The sequence below is a fragment of the Dermacentor albipictus genome, unplaced genomic scaffold, assembly GCF_038994185.2.
Source record: "Dermacentor albipictus isolate Rhodes 1998 colony unplaced genomic scaffold, USDA_Dalb.pri_finalv2 scaffold_21, whole genome shotgun sequence".
NCBI classification, from domain to species: Eukaryota; Metazoa; Arthropoda; class Arachnida; order Ixodida; family Ixodidae; genus Dermacentor; species Dermacentor albipictus.
In genome coordinates, this window is record NW_027225575.1 from 559,545 (window position 1) to 582,176 (window position 22,632).

At 47.2% G+C, this 22,632-nt stretch overlaps 1 protein-coding gene across 11 annotated transcripts in view; it reads left to right on the plus strand.

Moving 5' to 3' along the window:
* Nucleotides 1–22,632, plus strand: part of LOC139052300 (protein transport protein Sec16B-like) — a 492,173-nt gene that overhangs the window by 31,078 nt on the left and 438,463 nt on the right. For 10 of the 11 annotated variants that reach the window (XR_011509833.1, XM_070529379.1, XM_070529385.1 and 7 more), the window contains 2 exons: nucleotides 13,168–13,587; nucleotides 14,814–15,090. Coding sequence is in view for 10 of the 11 variants with exons in the window: in XM_070529379.1 (XP_070385480.1) it covers nucleotides 13,168–13,587; nucleotides 14,814–15,090 (697 nt within the window). In the remaining variant the exon portion in view is untranslated. The remainder of the gene's footprint in view (nucleotides 1–13,167; nucleotides 13,588–14,813; nucleotides 15,091–22,632) is intronic. The other variant, XM_070529388.1, reaches the window with a different exon arrangement.

Here is a 22,632-nt window from a genome sequence, read left to right on the forward strand (position 1 = left end):
CTTCTCGAGACCTTTTCGCTCGACGTCCAGTCGCTCGCTTCATACCAAGCCGTTGCCACCCGCTTCACTGAGCACTTCGTGCACCCGGCAAACAAGCTTTACGAATCGTCACGGTTCCACAGACGTGTTCAGCTGCCCGACGAAAGCGTCGACACGTACTACGCAGAACTGCGCAGGATGGTTAAGCGCTGTAACTTTCCATCTGCTGCTGTCGAGGAAAGGCTCGTACGCGACCGGTTCGTCGTCGGCCTCCGCGACTCACGTCTCTCGGACCATCTGTGCCGGAACGCGAAGTTGACACTACAGGACGCCTGGACACAAGCCCGTCAATCCGAAGACGCCGACAGGGAAACGGCGTTGCCCCAGAACCGCACCGAGCACTCCCGCGAGCTCAACCTCGACGCCGCAAAAGCTAACAAGTTCCCCTCTCGCCGCCGCTAAGTCTCGTTCGCCGCAGTCGCTAGCAGAGCGCTCACGCGAGCCGTCTACATGTGAATTCTGCGGCCGCGCACCTCATCGACGTTCAGACTGCCCGGCCCGTCGCTCCACCTCCAACATCTGCAAAAAGAAAGGCCACTTTGCCGAAGTATGCCGCTCGCGGAAGTTCAAGCAGTACAAGCTCAGCTCCATTCACCTGCACGCTGTCGTGACGCCCGCCTCGGCAAAGTTCGTCGACGTCACCGTTGACGACTACACAGCGCAGTTCAAAGTCGACTCCGGAGCCGAAGTATCTGCTGTTCCCAGCGACTTTCCTACCTTGCCTGCCAAACTCGACCAAGTCGACACTCTGCTCACTGGCCCGGGAGGACAGCCACTGCGCGTGCTGGGCTCGTATGTTGCACGACTTCAGTGGCAAGGGAAAACAAGCTGTCAGTGCCTCTACGTGATCCAGTCTCTCACTGTGCCTCTTCTGGGACTGCCAGCGCTCCAAGCCCTCCAAGTAGTTCGGTTTCTTGATCAAGTCAAGACTTCAAAAGCGATGCTGCACGCCGAGCTCTTCAATGGATTGGGCACCCTCAAGGACGAATACAACATCCGGTTGAAACCCGATGCCGTACCTTTCTCGCTAAGCGTACCTCGCAGGATCCTCATCTCGCTGCTCGTGATTGTCCGCCGCGAGCTGAACAAATTGGAAGGCGCAGGCGTGATCCGTAGGGTCGACAAGCCAACACCATGGTGCTCGGGTCTCGTCGTCGTCCGGAAAGGCGATGGTTCCTACCGCCTCTGCGTCGACTTAACACAACTCAACAAGGCCGTCCTTTGTGAAAGACATATTCTGCCAACTGTCGAGCAAGTCCTTGGCCTCCTAGGCGATGCAACAGTTTTTTCGAAGCTGGATGCGACCGCAAGCTTCCACCAGGTGAAGCTCTCTGAAGACTCCCAAGAGCTTACGACATTCATCACCCCATATGGCCGATACTGCTTCTGCCGGCTCCCCTTTGGCATCACCTCCGCACCCGAGTACTTCCAGAAGCAGATGGCAAGAATCTTGGAGGGCCAAGAAGGAGTCGCCAATATGATAGATGATATTTTGGTTTTTGGACGCACTCGCTAGGAACATGACGCCAGCCTGAGCCAGGTGCTATCTCGCCTTGCAAAAGCAGGTATCATGTTGAACCAGGACAAGTGTCGTTTTGGCGTACCCGAGGTCTCCTTCCTCGGAGTTGTCGTCTCAGCACAGGGCATCAGGCCAGATCCGGGCAAGGTCGAAGCAGTCAAAGCCATGGAAGCCCCAACGGATGTCGCTGGTGTTAGAAGGCTGCTCGGAATGGTGAACCATCTTGCCAGGTTCTTGCCACACATCTCGGACATCACGGCTCCCATCAGAGCCTTACTGAACAAGTCTGCGACTTGGGTGTGGTAGCACGAGCAAAAGGCAGCATTCGAGAAAATCAAGGAACTCTTGACGTCAGACAGGTGCATGGCCAAGTACCACCCGTCGTACGCCACTATGGTGTCTGCAGACGCAAGCTCATTTGGACTCGGCGCAGTTTTGCTACAGACGCACCCCTCAGGAGAGCGCCGCCCAGTCGCATTCGCTTCGAGGTCAATGACCGATACTGAGCAGCGTTACAGCCAGACTGACAAAGAAGCTTTGGCAACGACGTGGGCTATCCAAAGGTTCGACGAGTTTGTCCGTGGCATCCCCTTCGACGTCGAGAGTGACCATCTGCCACTCAATTCGCTTCTGGGCAAGATGGAACTGAACATGTTGCCGCCTCGTATTCAGAGACTACGGCTGAAGACCGTGCAATACCAGTTCCGTATGCTGCACGTGCCAGGAAAGCTGCTAGCCACAGCTTTATACGTTGTCATGCATCACCTACAAGCCACCCACTCCTCTAGACACTATCGAACTTGTTGCAGCACAGGTAGTCGGCTGCACGTCGGAAGACTTGCCACTCAGCCCTAAAGATGTGCAACAGGCACAAGAGTCCGATGGCGAGTGCAAAGCCCTCGCTTCCTACTGCCAGAATGGTTGGCCTAAAAAGACCACGATACCACTGCACCTCGCAAAGTACGCCTCGATGGCAGACGAGCTCTCTGTCTGCGACGGTGTGTGACCGTAGTGGCGTACGACAGGTGGTACTTGGCCATGCACCTGTCTGACGTCAAGAGTTCCTTGATTTTCTCGAATGCTGCCTTTTGCATGAAGGTCATCAGGGCATCAACAGGACCAAAGCCCTAGCTCGGGAGTCAGTTTGGTGGCCCGGTATCTCGACAGGCATCGCCTCTCTCGTTGCCAACTGTGCACAGTGCGCTTCCACCCGCGTGAACTTTGCCGAGCCCCTGCTCTCCACAGCCCTACCTGGACATCCCTGGGAATTCCTTGGAATGGACTTGTTCCACCTCAACGGCCAGATGTTCATCCTGGTGGTGGACTATTACTCAAGGTTACCTGAGGTGGTGACCCTGAGTAGCACGACAGCTCAGGCAGTCATCGATGCTCTCAAATCCATCTTTGCCCGCCATGGAATGCCGCAAGAAGTCAGGTCAGACAACAGCCCACCGTTCTCGTCGCAAGAGTTCGCGGCGTTTGCAGCGTCATATGGCTTTAACCACAGGACCAGCAGTCCACACTACGCTCAATCGAACGGAGAGGTGGAGAGGATGGTGCGTACTATCAAGGACCTGTTTCGCAAGTCAAAGGATCCTTATCTGGCTCTGCTCAGCTATAGGGATACTCCAGGAGTCAACGGCTTTAGTCCAGCCCAGCTGTTGATGGGACGTCAACTCAGAACCAGAATCCCAAAGCAAGGCTCCCAGCTAGGTCCCAACTGGCCCCCAATGAAAGAAGTCGTCACCAAGGATGCGACTTACAAGCAGAAGCAGGCTGACAACTACAACAGGCATCATGGAGCTCGAGACTTGCCGCCACTCCAAACAGGTCAGCGTGTCTGGGTGCGACCTGATCAAGTGCAGGCTACGGTCCTCAGTCCGGGGCAAAGACCAAGAAGCTACGTGGTCGAAACGAAGCGAGGTGGCACCCTACAGCGCAACCGGCGTCACCTAGTGCCTTTTGGGCCTACTGCCTCCGGAGAGGAACCACCACCACTGCAGCAAGTTCGCTGTCAGGAGCCTCGACCTGCCAACATCGTGGAATCAACGGTCCCCCTCGGACAGTCTGTGCAACAGTCCCCTGCAGCCAGGGACCGCAGTGACGGTGTGACTCGAACACGTTACGGCCGGCCTATCGTTCCGCCGCGCCGTTTGAACTTGTGAAACTTTTGACGTGTTTGGCTTCCTGAATCTCTCCCGTCTAACCTCCAATGCTTCAAGGGGGGAGATGTAGAGGTCGCTACAGTTCTGCCCCGTTTGTTAGGCTGCCACCAGAGTGTGGCGCCCCCTGTGACCTGTGTATGTCTGTCTATATATGTTCGGGCCCAATAAAGAAGGGGCATTCCCTTTTCGTCCAAGCAAGTGGCCGCACATTTCGGTCTGTCCCTGCGTGCTCGTGCCCCGCGCGGCACCAACCACGCGACAGTACGTATAGTGTTGGCAGGACGGTGTGGTGGTGTTTGCTTTGTGGGCTGTGTTGAGGTTGCGGTGATCCAATGCGGCATACAGAAACATTGCGTCAAGTGTCTAATGGCGCCGACAGTGCCCGTGCAGACTGCACTGGGGTTTGCCGGCAAGCGGGTGCCGGGAGGCCTAGAATTTGTCGCCTTCCGATGTGCTCCCTACTGACGCCAAAAATGTTCTGCGGAGACCTGCGCAGGGGTTGCATTGCGATTCCGGACACCATCTCATTTGACAGTCTCACAGGTGCTGACATGCTGTACTGACATGCGCAGAACTCTATGACGGCAAGATCATTCATCAGGTTTCTGCTGCACCGCCGGACGATGACTCCGAGTCAGAAGATGACGCACCATGTGCTACACTGCCGTCGCATGCGGAGCGGGTACAAGCAGTGACTGCTTTCAGCCGCCTATAGTGACTGTACGACACTCTCCAAAATTCAGGCTTATCTGATCGTGTGTAAACAGAACAGCGTGCAACGGCTCATTCACGATTGCTTCAAGCCTACTGCCGAGCCCGAATAAGTGCGTGGAAATAAAGGATTTCTTTCTTTTCTTTCTTAATCTGCTTTTTCGGACACCTGTTTATTCGGACATTTCCGCAGTTCCCGTGAGGTCCGAATAAACGGTCGGCGACTTTAATTGGAGATTTTAAAGCTCACAGCTCATTCTGGGGTGACTCAAGCTGTGATGTGAGAGGACGGGCAATAGAAAAGTTCTTTCTTTCATCTGGAGCTTGTCTATTTAACAAGGCAGAGCCAACTTTTTACAGTTCTACACACATCTATTCATGTACAGATTTAGCCATAGGGTCAGCATCACTTCTTCCATACCTGGAAAGGAAAGTTATTAGTAATCCGTATGGGAGTGATCACTTCCCAACACTCCTAGAAACAAGAAAGTGGCACGATGGACCAGCTTACCCCAAAAAATGGAGACTTCATGGTGCAGACTGGTCGAAATTTAGAAACCTATGTAAACAGTTCCTGGAAGATGTGGACCACCTAGGCGTAGAACTGGCCAGCTACATCACTGAACATATCCTCTATTCTGCTCAAAACTGCATACCTGAGTCCTGCACAGATAAAATTAATCCAAAACCATGGTGGAACAAACACTGTGAAATTGCAAAGAAATGCCTGTGCAAAGCATGGAGCAGATTTTCATGCTACCCAACAACAGAAAATCTAATTTTAAGCGGTGCAAAGCAAATAGCTGCCGTATCCACCGAATATCCAAAAGAGAAAGCTGGACACACTACATATCCTCAATAAACTCATACACGGATGTTAGCAAAGTATACAACAGGGTACGTAAACTAAAAGGGCAACGTCCAAATCCTTTTCCTCTTGTCACTGGCTCTGGTGATACAATAGAAGATCAAGCAAACACTATTAGTGAGCACTTTGAGAGAATATCAAGTTCGAAAAATTATTCCGGGAAGTTGTTGCACCAGAAAAGAGTAGCTGAAGATATTCCTCGGCGTCCAAACAAGTCATCAGAAGCATACAACAAACCGCTAACATTCCAGGAACTCGAGCTTGCCCTAGGCTCTTGTGGCAGCTCAGCTCCAGGCTCTGACACAATAACATATGAAATAATGAACAATCTGCCTGGTGCGATCCCAAACTGTATCATAGGTCTTTACAATAAGATTTTTGCAACTGGTCATATACCCTCATGTTGGAAGGAGGCAATAGTGCTGCCAATACTAAAACACAGACCCTTCCTTAGCTAACAGTTACAGACCAATTGCACTCACTAGCTGTTTATTCAAGGTATTTGAAAAAATAGTCGCCTTGTTTACCTTTTGGAATATAACGGTATATTGGACCCCCCACCAATCTGGCTTCTGAAGAGCTAGGTCTACAACCGATAATCTAATTCTCCTTGAGTCGTATATACACGATGCATTTGTACACAGCCTGTACTGTTTATCTGTATTCTTTGATCTTGAGAAAGCATATGATACTGCCTGGCGATACGCTATTCTGCAAGACCTGTCGTCCTATGGAATTTGTGTTAGTATGCTGAACATTTTGCAAAATTACCTATCTGAAAGAAAGATTTGTGTAAGAATTGGCAATGTACTATCACACACTTTTGTTAAAAAAAAACGGTGTACCACAGGGAGGAGTGCTAAGTTGCGCACTTTTTATAATTAAGATGAACTCTCTCTGCTCTGTTATACTATGCATGGTGTCTTATTCTGTCTATGTGGACGACATCCAAATCAGCTTTAAATCTTGCAACCTGTCCATATGTGAATGCCAGATACAGTAAAGTGTTAATCGGCTCGCCGAATGGGCATACGAAAATTGGTTCAGATTCAATACAGAAAAGACTACCTGTGTGCTGTTTTCCAGACGAAGAGGGGTATGTCCTGACCTTTGCATTACGATGAATGGGAGAAGCTTGGTAAATAGAAAATAACAAAAATTTCTGGGTGTAATCTTCGATACTAAGCTAACCTTCATGCAGCATATAAAACAGTTGAAGCTGAAATGTCTTAAAACTAAGAACCTTTTAAAGATTTTATCTCACCAGTCGTGGGGAACAGATAGGTATTGTCTCCTATCTCTTTTTAAAAGCCTTGTGCTGTCACGCATAGACTATGGATGTATTGTTTACCAGTCAGCCTCAATGACAACACTTAAGCTACTCGATCCTGTCTATCACTTAGGTATCCGCCTAGCACTTGGTGCCTTTCGTACGAGCCCTGTCCAAAGCCTCTATGCAGTCGGATCAGTGGCCACTGGATTCATCATCATCACCATCAGCCTGGTTAAAGGGAAGCTGAAAGGTTTTCCAGAAAAAATGAGTTAAGAGCTGTACGTTATGGTTTTCAACCCTCCGAATTCGAATATCGCATTGAAATTGAAGGAAAGAAACGCAAACAGATTTTATTTCGACGAAAAGTGCAGCAGCAGACTCTTGGGGAAGCTCGCGCGCTTCGTTTCCGCTTGTGATTGGTCGGGCGCCTCGTGACGTCAACAATGGCGTTTGTCTGGACCGACTGCTGCTGCTACACGTGAAGCACGATGCAAAGTAGTTTGGTGCTGTTTTGCCGAGACGGTAATGGAAAATTTCGAGCGCTTGCACTTCTCTTAGGAGTTCGGCGTTAAGTCCAAATCCCATGAGAGCGATTTTGCATGCGGCGGCAACGGCTTCGAGCGACAAAACAGGCCGGCGCTTGTACAGATCGCTCGTTTCTATAAATCTAGAACTCGTCGCTTGAAAGTGCTATGAGCGACTAGCCAATAGCGCGAAGCCGGAACTGGATGTACATAACTCAAATACTACTGATTGTCACACAGAACGAGCAAACTATTGCATTTTACACGTGCAAGAATAAGAACCTTGTTTAAGACCTTCAGAAATATTTTGTGCTCCTTTTTACAGTAAAATACATCAACTTAAATTAATAAAGCACGCGTCACGCTAGTTTCGGCACATATATTGCTGCCCTCCTACCAAGAAGTCGTCGTTCGCATGGAATTTGGCTTGTAGGCGACCAGTGAACCCGAAAGCCACCTCCATGGCCTCGCTTGTCGCTGTCGCATGCAAGATCGCTTGTATGAGGCTTATACTTTACTCCCTACATGTATGAGCCGATTGCAAAGAGCCAGCCTCTCCAGGAAGCAAAAAATGCTGGTGCAAGCAGTGCTTTCGACCCAAACGAAGGCGAAGTGTTAGCATCTCCTCGTGTTGGCAATGTTCTTTTGCGAGTATGTTTTTGGTAAGCTGCACTCAGTAATCCAGTGAGTTCGTTTCCGGGCAAAGAACTGTAGTGTTATGTTCCTGCATGCCTCCTCGTAGAATGTAAGCGGTGATGCGATCTTTGGCATTTGTGCGCAGCCCCAAAGCTGTCGGCAATCTACACAGACTGTTTAAACGCGGGAAAAGTTTACCGCCCCTTGTAGCACGTGTAGTGTAGAGTCTTCATCAGCGTGCCATCCGCACACTACTCGTAACCGGCGAATTTCGTCGGCTATGTGAGATTGTCGGTTTCTCTGTGCGGGAGAGAATGGGGAGCGCAGCGTCCTGGCATGAGCCGGCTTTCCAACACATGCAAACTTTATATACTTGCACTGCGTTACGGTAGCTGCATGGAGGCTGTTTCACAACACACGTGCAAATAGAAAATTTGCAGCGCTTGGCGACGAAACCTGCGTCAAAGGTGGGAGAGTAACATGCACCTTCCATTCAGCGTGCTAACACGCAGGAGAACCTAAAGCATGCATTATTGATAAACTCTCATAGTAATCGTCATCACGGAAGTGGTTAGAGCACAGCAGTGTTGTTCTTGAGCGCTTTAAATTCTTTCACTTTACAGCAGTCTCCCACTTAGCTGAAAGCTTTTTGTCTTGCGGGAAGTAATGGAAGAAAACATCGTCGCGGCCGCTGGTTTTCATGCAACTGTAGGCGGCACAGAACACCGGCATTGTCGGCCCACCATTTCAATTGATAGTGCGCACGTTAACTACCACTGTACATAAACACAAACAAAGGAATGCACTGTTGAGCGAAGCAGCTTATGACGGCACGCACGCAGAAACAAGCACTGTCAGGGACGGCCGCGGAGACTGCGAAAGAACGGAACACCAGTGCTGAGGTCACTACGCCACGGTTTCCGGTCTCCGCTCGCATCGTCAGCGTCAGCAGCAGCGCGCGGCTCTCGACGGGGGGCGGAGCTACAGCTCAATTTTAACCGACAATTACGTCGCTCCTAAGTGAAAAATCCACCCCAAAATTTTACCTGCATGGTGTATACGCTTCCCGCATGCGTAATTGTGCGTCTTATTGAATTCAACAGACTCTTCAGTTTCCCTTTAAGCCCACTGCAGGGCAAAGGCCTCTCCCATACTTCTCCAACTACCCCGGTCATGTGCTAATTGTGGCCATGTCATCCCTGCAAACTTCTTAATCTCATCCGACCACCTAACTTTCTGCCGCCCCCTGCTACGCTTCCCTTCTTTGGAATCCAGTCCGTAACCCTTAATGACCATCGGTTATCTTCCCTCCTCATTACATGTCCTGCCCATGCCCATTTCTTTTTCTTGATTTTAATGAAGATGTCATTAACTCGCGTCTGTTCTCTCACCCAATCTGCTCTTTTCTTATCCCTTAACGTTACATTATCAGCGTACATATCTCGGAGTCACCTATGCAATAAGAACCGTGTCGCTAAAACAACATCCATGCAAAACACTCAAATGGTCAGTCCACAAATCAGTTGCATTTAAACTGGCCTTCACACGCCCCGCTGTTCCCTATATCAGTAAAATCTGTTGCGGAAAAACTTGCAGTAGTTTTCACAGATCTGTAGGAAGGCGACTACGCTGAACCCATCCCATCTTGGGAGCAATGTCCAGTCAGCTGTGACTTGTCCTTCACAGAGCTTAACAAAAAGAGTTGCAAGTGCCCTAATCCAGCAACATTTTTTGGCCCTTGAAGACAAGTATGTATATATCTATGGCATTTTTCACTGATGCTTCAAAGTCTGCAACTTCGGTATCCTGTGCATCCCATGGCCCAAACTTTTCCAACTCTAAAACCTTGCATAACAATAGCAGCATCTTTACAGTGGAAGCATACGGTATTCTGATCACTGTTGAGTACATACCGTATTTACACGATTGTAAGACTACCTCCCCCTCCCCCATATCACGTGTGACAGGGAAAAAAAAAGAAAATACCCGCGGGCGCATTCCATAACGAAAATTTATAAGTAGCTGGCATGGTCACTGGACTACCACTCCTCACTAGTGCTGCCATCGTCATTGCTGCTACGGTCATTAAGCATGTCACCGTCCAATGCAATTCCGCATTTGCATACATAAGTGCATCTGCATACATACATAAGTCCACGCCGCAAGCACCCAACCACTCAGAGCTGTCAGGGAGGCTCTTTTGACATGTCCGGTTAGCGTAAGTTCGCGGTCTTCTGCCGCCAGCCACTCATACTCACGGCGGAGCAGGTAATGGGAAAATCTAGGCTTGTCTCATGACCATGTCGCATGTCACTGGCAGGGACCAATCACGCATTTCGACGACGTACGTTGCAAGTGTGGCCTTCAGCTCCGCAAAGCGTCCCGACTTTGGCCCGCGGAAGCCCCTTCGCTTGCCGTCACAGGTGAAAATTTTGCTTCGCTGCCGGTGCAACTCGCACCACCCATTAAGAAACATCAAACTTGCGGCCCGCTACGCAGTTATTTGTTTTTTCAGCGTAAAGGATGGCAGCCCCCTTCAATGCCTGTGAACGAGCGCCGAATGTTTAGTGGACTCCGAGCACTCTTGACGACTGAGGAAGCACGGAGGTAGCACGTGGCCGGCAGTCAAATCGAACGCATGAAACTAAAGAGCTACAGGGAAAGAGAAACACGCGAGCCGCTAGCGTTGTCTGCTCTTTCATGAACTATCGATGCTCCCCGCAAGCGCCGCTGTTTTAAGGGTGCTGTTGCAAATGGAATGGTGGCACTTCCATAAACTATCGACACCCCCACATGAATGCTGTGTGCGCTGTAAAACTCTCAAAAATGTTTATAAACTCTTTCGAAAAGCGAACAAACGCGCGGGATAGCGGAAAGCTACAGGTGGGGCCGTAGAGCAAACATAAAATTGGAGCTACGTTGAAGCTCCCCTGATATCCCATTGTTTTGGTTTCGATAGTCGAGCCCCCACTTTAGAATTTCAAATTTGAAAAGAGGTCGACTTACAATCGTGTGAATACGGTAGTACAGCACAAGGTACAAAAGTCTATAATATACACAGATTCCTTAAGCGTTGTCACAGCCCTGTCCTGTGGCAAAGTAAGTCGAAACCCTGTATTAAACAAGCTCCTTAAACGCATTCACGTAGCATATAAACAAAACCTTTCTCTTGTTGTATGCTGTGTGCCAGGCCACTCTGGGATCGTAGCCAATGAAATGGCAGACAAAAATGCTGGACAAGTGGCTCATCTGGATACAATTGATGTAAGCTGTGTACCTGGTGAAGCCATGAAACCTGGGGTATGAAAGGCGCTCCGTAATCATTGGCAAGCTGAATGGGACAAGAAAGTTGAAAATAAGCTGCACCTGCTTAAACCGCAGTTAATCAAATCTTTCCCACTGAAGCTTGATAGAGTCACCGAAGTCACCCTGGCACGACTCAGAATAGGACACACTTATGACACACACAAATACCTCTTGACTGCAACTGACCCACTGACGTGCACACGCTGCGGTGAGAACCTAACCTTCCTACATGTCCTCATTCAATGTCCTGGACTTCACCGAGAGCAAGTGGCTCATTTTAGGCAACTCTACTCACAGCATATACCCCTCCATCCCTCGATGTTCTTATCAGAGGATACACTTTTTAACTTTGACAGAGTGCTCAGTTATCTTGCACAAGTTAACTTTCTAGACATCATCTCATTCCATCTTAGCCATCAGATTGTGCCTCACAGGTGAGATACAGTCTGATGCACAAAAGTATGTCTGAGCTCTCTCACTTCTTGTGTAAGCAAGAATTGTACAGCAAGGGACTCAGACTACCCACAATAATTTAACATGTGTGCCTGTAACCAATGCATTTAAGGCCTTATATTTATTTTAGTAATTATTTTAGAATTGATTAATTGATATCGATAGATCTATCTTACGCGTAGGCCTCTATACAGCCTCTATTTTAAATCATAGTCCTAAACTCATAATTTTGCTAAATCAAGACAGATGTCCAGGTGATTTTTGGCCTTAGATGCCCTTGCGCCAAAAAAATGCAATTATCACCATTGTGAGAAAGTTCTGTGGTAGTGATAGTGTGCTTATTTGGGAAGAAAACAGTTCTAGTGATAAGCAAGACCAAATTTGGTCTCATCGTCACTGTCTAGTGTGGCCACTTGGAACCAGTGGCATTACTGGAGACCATATTCTAAGGAAATGATAGCTTTTTTTTTTTTTTTTTTGCTGTGCGTCAATGTTATGCCCTTTTTATGTGAGCACATCAATGACAGGTTACTGCAAAATGCATGCTGTGGAATTTAGCGCAGAGAAACACTTGCTTCAAATGCCTTTTTCTTTTTCCAGGGAATGCCTTTTGCAGTGCACAGCTTCTTTTTATTAAGCTTAGCTAAATAGTGGACAGCAGTGACTGTATGATTGACGGGCATGCATAAGCACAATTGTAGTCACTGCTTTGTTTCCTGACATGAGGTAGTGGTTGCTTTCCTTAGTTCCATAGTTGATTTTCATCATGGTCTTCCGATATATAGCTGGAGCCTGGGTTATGATCTTTCTCATTTTAGCAGTGTACTGAGTTTTCAAGTGCTGCTTTGCACCTGTATGCTGTGCATCTTCAGATTAGGGATTCAAGAACAGCTGTGATAGGCAGTCCACTATTTCTGGTCAGCTTTACCGATGATGACCAGTTATAGAAAAATTGTTTGACTCTGGCAGGCAGCTTAGGTGGTGGCATGTTTAATGCAAAAGATAGTGCAACCCCACGCTTACAGATGGCACTACATGTACTGTGTGCAGCAGTTATGAATTGGAAAGTACAAATTGTACAGATAGCATTATTCATCCAGTGAGTTGCAGTTGTGAGAACTGCGAAGGGACTGGGACAGGGGCTTTTTATTTGATAGGTGACGCAGCAACCAATGCCAAACGAGAACAGTGTGCATAAGAGGAGATTGAAAAAGTCTTTTAATAGTGATGGCTCCATGTGATAATGCTTGGATATGCCTTGTCAACAAGACTGCACAGAGGCTGATGCGTGTTGTCTGTGCTGAGAGAATTTTAAGTTTGAAGAATCAGGTAGAAGGAAAAGATCATGTGCACTTTGCTGTCACCACTGCCACCATTGTAGTTGGTGCGGCATGTCTGTGTGCCCTGTGCAACTGCTCTAGAAATTATAGTAAGCAAACGTTGGAGAAAATGGTGAAATCGCAAAGTTTGCATGTGTACACTGATGGGAACAAAAATTTCCAGCATCGAATAGGCTATGGACACATTTTGTTCAAATTTGTGTGATGGCTGTTGTAGATTTGTCTCACAATTGCCTGTTATCATAGGCACCTTGTGCTAGTGAAGTTTTCATTTCAGTCACCGTTTCATGATTCAGAGGATGTCATTAAATCCTGCTTCCTTTTCCATTGTAGGAACCTGCTGCAGTGGCAGGTGGGGATGGGATGATGTCAGCCCCAACACAGTCCTGGAGTAGTGGTAACTGGAGCACTTCGCATCAGGAGATGATTTCGGTGGGTCCTCAGTCATGGACGGGAGGGGGTGGGGCACAGCCACCTGACCTCACTGGAGTAGGTGACAGGACGAACTTGCACGAGGCTGTAGTGGCGCCAATGTCCAGTGGTGGGACATACCACCTGCCATCGCTCTATCCTGAGGCTTCTCAGTTTGTGCCATCTCAAGAGGGGCAGCAGTATGGCAGCGGAGGTGTCGTGACAGAGAGAACTGGTCCTCAGGAAGGCTGGGTGGCACCTTCCTGGGGTGGTGGTGATGCCAGCCAGTGGCAGGCTGGCCTTGAACTGCAGCAGCAGTACGGGTCAACCCAGGTGCAGTGGGTAAGTGCCGTGGGTTGTGGTTGCCATCATGGCTCTGTGCAGAGCTGCAGATCTGTTAGGGGGGGGGGGGGGGGACAGAGAAAGCACTGTCAACTCGTAGAGAGAATGTTGAAGAAGCTGGCCAGTATTTTAGTATGTGTCAGGCATCGGAGCCACTTGTGTCAGTGCATCAGTTATCGGCATGCACAGAGTGCTGCTTACTTGCGAGGGCTGAGTTAGGCAGACTGCTTGGATATGGTTTACAGGCTGCGGGAAAGAAAAAGCAACTGCTAAACACCTTCAGAGAAGGGTACAGCTGTGGCTGCAAGGTCACATTTCTCGATGATGTCACGGTAGTAAAATACTATCAAAACCTCATGTCACACACATGCACATGCCAAAATAAGGTGCGTGCGTCAGATAGCAAAATTTTGGCATATAGGATTCAGACACTTAAAGCAAGAGCTTTGCTATAACATTTTTTTTCTTGCCTTATTGGGAGGACACTGCGCAAGATGTTGCAGTTTTCTGCAAGAAAATGCATTTGCAAAATTTAGAAGTTATGGATTTCTTGACTACCCAAGAAAATAAAAAAAAAATGATACAGTAAGACCTCGTTAATTTGGAATTCGGATGCCGACAAATTTATCGACATAGTACGACTTCGAAAAGTGGGGCCTCTTCACAAAAGCTAGGTGTAGAGCTGGCAAGGGGCGACTGATTTGTGGTTGCCTTTTGCAACAGCCATGCTGCCACAGCTGTGCATGCTGTTTTGCCACATGATTGCCTGTGTGGGTTAGCATAAACTAGGCACCGATCAACATACCTGGCGCTAACAATGGATACTTTGTGTCACATGGTGCTATTGTTGATGTTTTGTTTCCAAGGTTTGTACTGTAGTGTATCCTGGAGTAGATGCATTACAGCAAAAGGACCCTGGTTACTCCAATATCCCAGAGCATAGACAATGCTCCATTTGTATGGTACTACATATCCCTTGACTACTTTTTGTATTCTATATATTTTATTTTTTTCAAAATGTGTCGAGGGCTTGCTCTCTAATGTGTACATATGGCTTCATATGAAGTTAACTGCATATATAAGAGAAAACGTTACTAAGAGCCAATGTCATGACAGGCTCAATTTTGTTGGTTGGTTCCATTTCATGACTGCTGCTCTGGAGCATTCAAATAGAAAAATTGAGGAAAAAAAAGTCTCATTCCTATGTGCTTTCTCATTTACTGCAGTATCAAGAAGGAATGCCAGCTGAAAGTTGGCCATCTGCTGATGGTCAGTGGCAAGACTCTCAAGTGGGCACAGCTCATGCTGGCAAGCATGAGGGCTCCTCCTTGGCAGGGTACAACCCATCGGATGATTCGCTGCATTGTCAAGAGCAGCAGCAAGAACAGCAGCAGCTCCACAGCCAGGACCCACCTAGCACAGCTGGACAGACTGTAGTCGGTGATGCGTCTTCCCTTACATACCCTTCTGGTCTTGCTGCGGATAGTCAAGATGGCTTTCAAGGTGGGTGGGCTCTGTCAATGTTGTCAAACCCTTCTGTCACTAAAGGTGGATTTCGCCTGTCAGTTTCAAGCACCTGTGTTTTTTAATCCACAGAGAAGAATCGCTATATTTACATAAATCAAACGCGCACCTTTCTTTTTTTGAGAAAATATGTTCAAAAATAGCCTGCGCTATATAATTGGATACGAAACCAAAACCATTTTCGTGGTGTTGGCAATAGCCTGCTCTCAGAACCGTCAGATGCAGCGCCATCGCCATCACAAAATGGCAACAGAGCATGTTTTCGTGACGGCAGCTGTGGGTCAGGCTGTGGGTTCATTTTGGGCTTGACTACAAGCTAGAGTGGTATTCTTAGTCAGTCACATATGCAAGATTTTTTACGACTCGGCACTGGATGCGTTGGTGTATACGGGGGCCAACATGTCTGGTGCTGTGCGAAACTCGCTATCTGTGCACAGTACCAGGAATGCTCTCAGCTGCATAATTCAACAAGTATGATGCAGAGTTATGTAAAATCTTGTGAAAGTGATAGTAGTATATCTCTAAAAGTGATTGCTTGAGAATGCTGACTCTGTGTGCTTGGTATCTGTGGCCAGTGCACTGCAAATGTGGACAATTATGCCCCATTTGCAGACAAAGAAGCTTTTTCTGTGTGCTGCTTTTTTTCTGATCCTGAATGCAAGGGGCATGCTATATTTTTGTTTTATAAATCGAGCATGTTACATTCAGGTACGCCTTTATTTTCTTATCTTAAAACCACGTAAACTAGGTGTGCAGTAGAATCATATAAATATGGTAGTTTCACATTGGTTGATTCAGAGCAGCTTTGTGCTTCTACAGGGTTGTCTCACTCTGCTGTCATTGCACAGCACAGATCGTCAAACTACCTATAAGACAGGTTCTGCCTCATCTTGACCCTTAAAATAATTTGATGAATCTTCACTCAACTATCACTTTCATGAAGTTGAGGTGCTTTTGGGATGTTTCAACCTTTAGCTGCAGCCATCGTCACCTTGACCTCATCTCAACCTTAATACTAAGGTTGAGGTCAGCTCCTCAATGTTCTTTCATGTGTTTGAGTCCTTGACATTGAATGCACTAATTGTTTGTGTTCCACACACGTTGAGATGCAGGAATGTCTGAGAGCTTCAAGAATAGGGGTAAAGGTTATGGGTATACCAAGTGCCTTCTGCTGCTTACCGTATGTTGTTGTTTGTCTGACTAAAGAGCATCAGCTTTGATTACTAGGTACAATTTCTTTTTGTTTTTAATACTTTTTAATTGATGGTGTGCAGAATTCAGCTTATTTTCTGCAGAAAATTGACTTCACATCTTATAGTCCACTTCACTAAACCTCAAACTCTGATATGAGGTTGAGGTCAGGTCAGAATTGCTAACCTCACTCTCAGTATTTCTACCTCTCAAGGTTGCCCGACCTTTGGTGTACAGGTAAGGGTGTTGAACCGAACCCCAACCCAAACGAATACTTTGGAATGTGCCTGAACCAAAAGAAATAATAATAGTTACCGGGCTGGCATGAAACTGTTCAAGTATGTAAGGTGACAACGGGGTGCTCAATATCTGCATGATTGTTTGAAGGACTACTACTTCCACCAACGCACCTTACTAGCAGATTGTTACGACTTACACGAATTGTGTTGTGAGAAGAGGGATAGGCGATGGGTATGTGCTGGTAACTACGACCACCTTGGCAAAAACCCTTGCACTTCTGACGTCAGCCATGTCAATTGTGTGCTCCGCAGAATCAGCATTTTGGTTGATGCTCCCAATTCATCTGTTAGGACAACTTGTTACCAAAGCTAGATAAACTAGATAAACACGGAGAACAGAAAGATGTGGAGGAGGGGTTTCAACGAGGCTGCATGACCTATTGTAACAGAAACAATGAGGTTGCTAATAAATGCCGTCACCTTCTCAGTGAGTGGTAACCACTGCTGTAAATGGCATGCAAAATCTGCTTTTCTTAGGTGCCATGGTTTAACGCATGTTTGGTGCTCATCCTAGTAGAGCACAGTGCTTCGAGTTGTAGAAATTACTTGTAGAGGACAATGACTACTTTGTCCGCCTTTAGCTAAGACAAGACTACACGCCACATGCAAATGCGCAAAAAAGATTGACGTATGGTTTAGTGCAAACCGTTCTTCTTCATTGTTCAAAAGCATCATTATCCTCATCTGTTTCTAAAGAAGCAGCAAGCTGAGTGAAATATGAAATGCTGGCTTCTTTCTTTGCCACAGACTAGAAGTTTGAAGCTGTAATTTAGGTAGTACAGTCAAATCTCGATATAACGAATCACGCGGGACCGCCGAAAATCATTTGTTATTTTGAAATATTGTTGTAATGAAAAACTTGCAGTTATAATCCAGTGCACAAACCTAGGAATAAAAATGATGTATCCTGGCAGTAGACGCATGTGCAGACAAGCATACTCTCAAATAAAAATGTTTCACTCACTTTAAAGCTGCTTTATTTGAAGAAATCAGTTATTTGCTCCTGGCGCGTGCAGCACACACGACCGATTAGGAATGCGTCTACATCTTCCACTTTGCGCAATACCTCATAGGGTACGTCATTGCACCGAGTGATGAAAGTGCGGACTTTGTTCATGTGCACTAAAACATCAGTGTTCGATTCGACACAATCTTTTGTGTTCGGTGATCCACAGTCTTCCTTCGGGTCGTCATCGTCACTGGAGACGTCGCGAACGCAGTGAACGATCTCATCAGTTGTCAGATCCGCTGCTGCTAGTGCTGCGCTCTCGCTCTCCACGTAGTCATTGAAAGAAGAGACGGTGGGTAGCAGTTCCGCAACCTCAGTCCACAGGTCTTCTGGGTTGTTGTCGGTCACCTCCGGGTCATCTTGAAGCTGCACAGGTGCTTTGACAAGCCCTGCTTTTTGCCAGCAGTTGCTGATGGTGGACGCCTTCAAGTTGCCCCAAGCTCTCCTGTGAGCATTTCTGCTGCTTGACGAATATCGATTGCAGTAGGCTGCTTTAGGCAGAGGTTGATAATGAACCGCTGCACAAGGCGCTCACGAAATTCTGCTTTCACACACTTTATAATGCCCTGGTCTAGGGGTTGCACCAAGGACGTGTTGTTTGGTGGCAGAAACTCCAAGCGAACATGCGTCAAGCGAACATTCACAGTGTGAACAGAGCAGTTGTTGACAACCATTAGAACTCTTCGGTCATTCCTCCTCATTTGGTTGTTGAGTTTGATGAGCCACTCGGAAAAGAGCTCTCTGGTCATCCAGGCTTGTTTGTTGGTGCGGTAGTAGTACGGTAACGACATGACATTTTTTATGCAGCAATGCTTCGCGTACTTGCCGATGACGAGCGGTTTAATTTTCTTCGTGCCTGTTGCACTGCAGCAGAGCAGGACTTTCACGCGAAGATGTGATTTCTTCCGTCCTTTGCACTGCTGCTTCTTGAAGTGCATCGTTTGGTCTGGCAGGAGCTGATAAAAACATGCGGTATCATTGATTGAAAACATCGTCTTCAGAGTATGATTCAGCCACTTCTAGAAAATGACCATTGCGCCAGGAATCAGCACCTTCTCTTTCAGCAGCCTTTTCCTCGCCCGAGACTACCTGCCAAGTTATTCCGTTCCTTTGGTGGAAATGAAAAAGCCAGCCTGCACTGGCGTCAAACCCAGTTATTGCAAGTGCATCGGCAAATTCGCGGGCTTTTTCTTGGAGCATGGGCCAGACACGGGAACATTTTGCAGTTTGGCATGTTTGAACCATGTGAGAACACCTTGGTTTAAAAGTTTCCTAGTCGCAGCCGTTTCCTTATAGGAGTGAGTTGCGATTCCCGGTGAAGCTCGACAATTTTGTCTGTCTTTCAATATGGTCGCGACGATCGATGGGGCAATGCCACGCTGTTTGCACACGTCGACTTGCTTTTTCCCTGCGTCGATTTCCTGCGATATGTTCAATTTGTCCTGCAGTGAAAACTGCCTTCGCTCCTTGGCGACGTCGCTAGCTGCATTCATGATTCATGATCGCCAAACCACAGAATAAAGCCAAACCTTTGTCGTGAAGTTCTTGGTGAAGCAATTGGCACTCGACATGATGATGATGATAGCTGCTGCAACGTGGTGAATATGATATCTGCTGCACTCGTAGTTTCTGTTTCATGCTATAGTCGGATACAACTTTAGAAAACAGGGAGCGTTTACTCCTCCGAGGCGGATGCACACGAACATCCACCAATGGGCGCGCACTCTGGACTGACGTCATGCGCCAGACGGCCGGTGACCCCGCCGTTGGAGAAGATGGCCGCCTGGGCTTCGAACTGGGCGAAGTCGCGTCAGCTGTGCGCGTCAACGCCTCGTCAGTGAATTCCCAAACTGTTTGTGATTGTCTATCATGCCGGAAATATTACTGCGAGTTTACGATGTGGCATTTGTGCCGCGTGTGTTTATTCCAAGCCATGATCCGGCGAAGAAACATTGAAGCGAGCATCGCTGACGCTGCACTACGCTTTGCCTGAAAACAGAATCCCACGGCGACTGCTGCAAACACACATCCTGCTTGTTTGTTCCATGTCTGTTTTTTTCGCTCCCGAGTGAAGTTACGACGAGAAAAGTTTGCCAAAGTCTGGTGCCTACTGTCAGCGGTGGGTGTGTTCCTGTACTGTGCCGCTGCGTTTCTCGTCGGACGGGGTGAACTGATGGAGCAAAACCGTTCTCAGGAGAAATGAGAAAAGCGTGCGTGCATGAAACAAACCTACGAGTGTCTCAACAGAAAATATTTGCAAAAGAAGCCTCCAATGCAAAGATTTGTCGCCGTCAACTTAGCGTGAACGATCGTTTTCAGTAGTGAGATGGCCGAGCATCTAATGGCCGTGCTCGTGCGTTGTGTGGCACCGTCGATTGATTGCTTTCCACCACTGCTCACCGCGCGCGCAAGCTGCAGAATGCGTGGTGTGGCACAGTCATGCATAAGTTGTGTTGCCAGCGCTTGACATGGTTTCCCACAACATAGCTTCGCGCTGTTTTTCAATTATTGTGATATGTTGCAATTAAAAATTCCCAAGACAGTGTTAAGAGAACGGTTAAAAAAAAAAAAAACATACGAGAAGGTAGGCACAGGAGCTTGTGAACCCGCTCCTATAATACCTCTACCGAGGCCTGTTTGTAAATGTGTGTATGTTTTCTTGCATTTGTCAATTTTTTTTTATTTCGCACATTTCCTTATATTTGAGTTTTTCGTAGTTTTCGCGTTTGTGTGCCTGATTCCATGCATGTTTGCGCATACTCTTATTTCTGTCCTTTTATTTTATATTAGCATTTGTTTTTGCTAGTTTTCTTTCAGCAAAGTCTTCACATTTTCATTAACGAATCTCATTCAAAGCACTAACTCCTGTACACTGCAGGGCTGGCCTCTTCCATCTCATTAAAACCTTTCTCACTGGTCTACCTCGTCTTCTCAATCAGCCTACTCGCTGTGTTTTCTGTCCTTCCTTCTTGTGTTGTTGCTTCAATGTAATTAACCAACTTGCTCAAAACAAATTTTGATCGCCTATGAAAACAGAAAGGTTTAGAGATACATTTTCGTAAAAGTGTCATGTGGGTTGCACAGCAACTTTGCCTCTTACCTCTGTTCATGTTTATGCATCAGTACATGTGGCAGCTCGCCAGAAGTGCACATGAAAGGCTGCATATTGCGAAGCAACATCTATCTATGCTGTTGCATTTTTCATGCATTCAGTCTTAGTAAACAGACGGTTTCGCTGCCCTTCACATATGATGGTAAAAGTTTTCAATACGAATAACATTGTGCAGTGGGGAGTCATTTCCTGTCTGACGCTTTCGTCGTTGCACAGACATTTTTCTGTGAATGGAGCCCAGCGAAGCAGTGCACTGAGAGCTTTTGCAACTTTCACAATTTATTATTTCACAAATGTCATTGTCTGAACCTGGCTGTGCATCACTATGCCGATGGCTTGTGAATGAAATAATTGCCTCAATAAAACACATTCAACTTCACTCGGCATATTTTAGTACAACCAATGCTAGCAGAGCTATTCAGGGTGAATAATTGTGCTTACATTGGTGTTACTTGCCCGGTCAGATAAACAAATAAAACAATGGCTGCGGCATGACTGTGATTTGATGTGCAGACTGCGAACGGTGCCTTTCAAGCGTGCCCTCGACTACTGCTATTAATAGTTACTCGAATGAGTATTTTGGGCCTGACTAAGCTAATGATGTTTGATAATGGTTCTTATTCGCAAAATTGCCTGGGCCAGGTAACCAAAATAAGCAATGCCACCACATGAATGTGTTTTGCATGCAAGCTGCCAACAGTGGCTGTCATTTTCGCGTCGATGGCTGCCGTTTCACCAACAGTGGTGACAGCTTGACTGCGCTTTGACGTGCAGACTGCTAATGGTGCCTTTCAAGCGTGCCCTCGACTACTGCTAATAATAGTTACCCGAATGAGTATTTTGGGCCTGACTAAGCTAATGATGCTTGATAATTGTCTTATTCGCATTACTTGCCTGGGTCAGATAACCAGGTTAAACAATGCCACCACATGAACGTGCTTTTTCATGCAAGCTACCACCAGTGGCTGTCATTTTCGCATTGATTGCTGCCGCTTCACCAACAGTGGCAACGACATGACTGCGCTTTGACGTGCAGCTAATGATGCCTTTCAAGCTTGCCCTCGAGTACTTCTATGAATGGCTACCCGAATGAGTATTTTGGGCCTCACTAAGCTAATGATGCTTGATAATTGTCTTATTTGCATTACTTGCCTGGATCAGATAACCAGGTTAAACAATGCCACCACATGAACGTGCTTTTTCATGCAAGCTGCCAACAGTGGCTGTCATTTTCACGTTGATTGCTGCCGTTTCACCAACAGTGGCGACAGCATGATTGCGCTTTGACGTGCAGACTGCTAATGGTGCCTTTCAAGCGTGCCCTCGACTACACTCTAAGAAAAGTTTACACCCTTTCGAGTGCCCCTTCTGCCACATAACAATAATCGTCATCTGCTTTGATGCGTTTCCTTTCTTTAACGCTGCGAGCCCGGTACTTTCCAGTAACGAACGGCATGCGCGTTATCAGCATGATAGCATTCCTGGCAGGAAAGTAGCGGGCGCGGCATTTTCAAGAAAGGAAACGCATCAAGGCAGATGACGATTATTGTTGTGTGGCAGAAGGGGCACTCCGAAGGGTGTAAACTTTTCTTAGAGTGTACTACTATGAATGTCTACCTGAATGAGTATTTGGGGCCTCACTAAGCTAATGATGCTTGATAATTGTTGTCTTCGCATTACTTGCCTGGGCCAGATAACCAAAATAAACAATGCAAACACATGAATGTGCTTTCGTGTGCAGGCTGCTAAGAGTGGCTGTCAGTTTCACGTTGACTACTGCTTTTTCGTGTGAAGCTGGATAATGGCTGCCCGAACGAGCATTTTGGGCCCCACATATTTATTCAGGGTTAATAATTGTATTTGCATTCAGATTTTCCAGCATTTCAGCACGTTTCCATGCCAATACTTAT